The following is a 4,058-nucleotide window of genomic DNA, read 5'->3' on the forward strand; positions in this document are numbered from 1 at the left end:
GTCAGGGAGATCCAGGCAGGGCTGCCTGCCTCTGCCCAGCCCCATGATTAGCAGCTCATCTTGGAAGGCAGGGGAGGAGAGGGCAGCGCTCGGGAAGGTACGGCTCCCCCGGGGCCGCAGCCACACCCAGCTACGCCCACAGGATGTGTACAAGACTTGGCTTTGAAGCGGATCCAGAGCGGTGAGAAGGATGTTGATCTCTGGAGTGGTTACAGGAGTTCAAGCTCTCTTATCGAGTGGGGGAGGAACTGGAGTACCTGCTCCAGCAGAGCTGGCCCCTCGCTCGTGGGCGGCATGGGGCTGCTCTCCTGAAGGCTCTGCAGGCTGTGCTGGGCTCTCCCAGTTAACCCGGGTCCCATGTAGAGGCGGTGCGGCAACATGATGTCTGCAGTCTGGACAGTTTCCACTTCACTGGGATGCCTTGGAGAGCAGGAGAGTGAAGGGACACACACAGATTTGTGTGGACTATCTCCCCTCTAACCCCTGATCCACAGCTAGGCTGTGGTCCAAGAGGCATAGACAGTGCTGAGCTGCCACCAGAGTCCATACCTGACTGAAACCAGGGCTTTGGGGGACTGGATTTCTCCCCTCGAGGTGACTGATCCCAAGTCTGCTAGTTTTCAAACGGGAGATGCATTCCCATCACGAAGAGAAGCCCAGCCTATGATTCCCCAGGGTCCATGTGCAACCCGGCCCCACCGGGGTACCCAGGCACAGCCACGCAGGGTCTGGACATGGCACAGCCAGAGCCCGAGACCTGCTGCGATGTTTGCAGGGGTACAGGGCGGAGTAATTAGTTTCATTAATATGGAAGATTCAGAGCACCACAGAGGTGTGAGAGGAGAGAATAAAGTGCTTCATATCATCGGTGCTTTGCAGAGAACAAAGCCATAGGAAAACCCAGCCAGGTATCAGGCTCTTGCATTTAATAATGGTGACAACAGGTCACAGAACAGCATGGTTAGCCACCAACCCCTCAAACCTGCCTTGCACCTGACACACACAGATCTGCCTCATCTCCTCATCCTCCTACAGCCAGCAGCTGCAGCACTGGGACACCAGTGACGCAGAGCTCTGGGCTCCAGTGTTGGCTATGGTACCTGGCTCACCAGGAAGCTGAGCTGTGCAAGACCAGATCTGCACAGGAGTAGATCAAACCTGATTAGCTGCTGCTGGGAGGGAAGAGCTGGAGGGGAATCGTTCCACCTGGGCAGCAATCACCAGCACAACAGTATGAGATCAGCTGGAGATGGACTTCATGGGTGGCAACACCATGACCTGGGGGAACTCCCTTTCTTTCAAGGTGAGCAGTCGCCTTCCTTGCTTATATGCAAAACATCCTGGAGGTGTGATCACACACAGCGCTATTTATTGTTTAACAAAAATTGGGCCAAGTGCCAGCAAACGACTCTTCTTGCAAGCATGTCGTTTTGTCCAGAGGGACATGACAGCTTGAAGAATAAAGACCTGGGCATGGTCACCACAGAGCAGGCTGCTAAGATCCTGGCTGCCGGAGGGTGAACTAGTGCAGCGATTTTCCAGCAAAGACCACAGGCCAGCTCCAGTGCAGATCTGCCTTGTCAGTGGAGTCTTACCCACCTCCATCTCCACGCATAAGCAGGTAGATTTTGCAGCTGCACCCGTTCTCGTGCAGGATCCAGCACTGGGGGGACACCGCACCCACCCAGCCCAACTTCCTTGCTCCTCTGATCACCCCGCTGGTGACAGCGTCTCCTCTTCACATGCCACTGAACCGCAGGCTGGCTACGAGGGGCAGGGACACAGACTCTGAACTGCAACAGCCTCTGACACTCAGATTAAAAACACATTTAGAGGATGGTCTCATCAGGACTTCCCGTCTCTCCTTAACCTTGATCCCCAGGTGCTCACGCTAATAATGCTTCAGATGCTCTACGGTGGGAAACTCTGAATTGCTCATTAGGCAGCCAAACCACATCAGAGCTATTCCGGGGAGAAAGCACTGGGAATCTTTACAGGAACCTTTGGACTCCGAGTCACAGTATTAGCATTGATTTTAAATGAAATAATGGTCCCCGCTGAGCATTAAAAGCATTCTTTATAGAAAGCCAGCAAGGTAGAAAAGAGCCATTGTACCCGGAGCCCTGGCAGGCCTCCAGGCCCCTCTGCTCTCAAGCGAATGGCAGGGACGCTAATAAAGGCAATCTTCACCTCCTCAGCGCTCAACACCGGCCCTGCGTTTGCTGCAGGCTCAATGAGACATGATGTACTGTCTAATGAACACGGGAAATTAGCCATGCCTCTCTCGTCCTGCTGCAAGATGCTATTAAAGAGCTTTCAAGGGCTGCAGCAAGCTTTCCCCTAAAGGAGGAAAGCTGCCGGCTGCGTACGGCTGCACACACCGGGCATTTCTGCACAGATAAACCGGCACCGACGCGTGCGCACCCCTCACCTTCCTTGTCTCCGACAGCGGGGCTCCTGCTCTTCCCCCTGGGACTGCTGCTTGGCTGCTGCTGCTCCTTCTCGGCCTGCTGCTGCTGCTGGGACTGCGGTAGCTTGCTCGGGGCCATGTCCTCGCGGGCAGACTCGTGGGCTTTCGTGATCTGCTGCTGGTAGAGGGCCAAGGCATGGGGAGGCACCTGAGGCTTCACACTTCCACTCTGCAATATCCCCTCCGATAACCCTTCGGAAATCTGCAAAGCCGTAAGAATTGGTGACACTTGTCACGTGCTGTTGACAACCATAACAGTCTTGGAGACATCAAGAGGAGAAGCACCTACCTCATGCTATCACTGCAAGTCTTACCAGCCCAAACAGGGCTCCACAGGTCACCAGCCACAGGAGATCAACAAAGCCCACAACAAAGAGTGTCAGCTCTGGGCTGGTGACACTGCTGGAGAGTCACAGAACCCCCTTGTTTAAAACCTCTGATCTAGAGTTAAGAGCTTGTAGCTTTTGTCAGAAGTTACATTACAGCCACATCTTAAAGCTGTAGCCTGGAAAACTGGAAGAGCATCAGGAACGGGTCCTCCCTGCGTACTCAGCCCCCCGAAGCAGGGATCTCCTCCCTGCCCACCCCAGGCTGCTGCTCCTCTGGTGTTGACCCTGGCGATACCAGGGTGCTGTCACAGCCCGAGCCGCTACACCAGGAGGAACCACCAGCTTCAGAGAACACATGTTCTTTCAGTACATGGCTACTGGGCAGCCAAAATGAGGGACCAAGCAGAGCTTCTAGATGAGGAGGAGCAGAAATGCTTCTCATGTGGTATCCTTCAAGCACATGAGATGAGGAGAAGCGCAGGGCTGGGAAGGTGCCCACTTGCTTTTTAAAGCAATGGAGGCAGCAGTCATGTGGCAACAAGAAGCTTTTTCTGTCCAGACCTCCCACGACTTTCTGATAGGAGCGCTCAAGGGACATCCAAATGTTGCTGGCAGAGCAGCTCCAGCAGCTGGGAACACGCTCTGCACGGAGAGCACCTTCCCCGCTGGGGGGCTCGCACTGCCTGGGCACGGCTCTCTGCGGACCACGAGCTCGGCTGTCTGCAGAGATGACCACATCCTCACCACCCTGCAGGGTGGAAGAGCACTCAGGAGGCACCCATGAGCGCCATGCTTTCTGGTGGGGTACTCACAATGGGAGGGATGGCAGCAGCACGCTGCTTCAGCTGCTTCAGGTCCAGCGGCTTCTGTGGCGAGGAGTTCAGCCTGGCATCGCTGGCGGCGTTGAGCAGGCTGGGCCGGGGGGACAGCAACCTGGACACAAAACACGCATGTCAACCGGGCAATGCCAAGGACAAGCTCCACATCCCATCGCTGCCCTGCACCCCTCTGTTTCACGCTACCGAGCCTAGAGAACACCCTCTTCATCAGAGAGGAGTGTGATGGACCACTGCTTGCTGCTGGCAGTCTGGGCTCTTGAGCACATCGTGACTTGGGCTTTCAGCCCTGCAAGCTGCCACCCTGGCCCCAAACCTGTTTAGATGGCAACTACCACTCCAAAGATCTCAGCAGCCACCATGAGGACACTTGTCCAACAGGAGGCTGCTCAGCCGGAAAATCTGCCGTGCTGACCAAAGCAC

The 4,058-nt window shown here is 55.5% G+C and overlaps 1 protein-coding gene across 1 annotated transcript in view; it reads right to left on the reverse strand.

Annotated features, from left to right (window-relative positions):
• Positions 1-4,058, reverse strand: part of NCOR2 (nuclear receptor corepressor 2) — a gene marked incomplete at its 3' end in the record, with an annotated part of 47,973 nt that overhangs the window by 29,044 nt on the left and 14,871 nt on the right. The window contains exons 5-6 of the mRNA XM_010145827.1: positions 3,612-3,732; positions 2,540-2,585 (exon numbers count right to left, since the gene is read on the reverse strand). Of these exons, the coding sequence (XP_010144129.1) occupies positions 2,540-2,585; positions 3,612-3,732 (167 nt within the window). The remainder of the gene's footprint in view (positions 1-2,539; positions 2,586-3,611; positions 3,733-4,058) is intronic.

Source organism: Buceros rhinoceros, unplaced genomic scaffold (assembly GCF_000710305.1).
Source record: "Buceros rhinoceros silvestris isolate BGI_N320 unplaced genomic scaffold, ASM71030v1 scaffold18521, whole genome shotgun sequence".
NCBI classification, from domain to species: Eukaryota; Metazoa; Chordata; class Aves; order Bucerotiformes; family Bucerotidae; genus Buceros; species Buceros rhinoceros.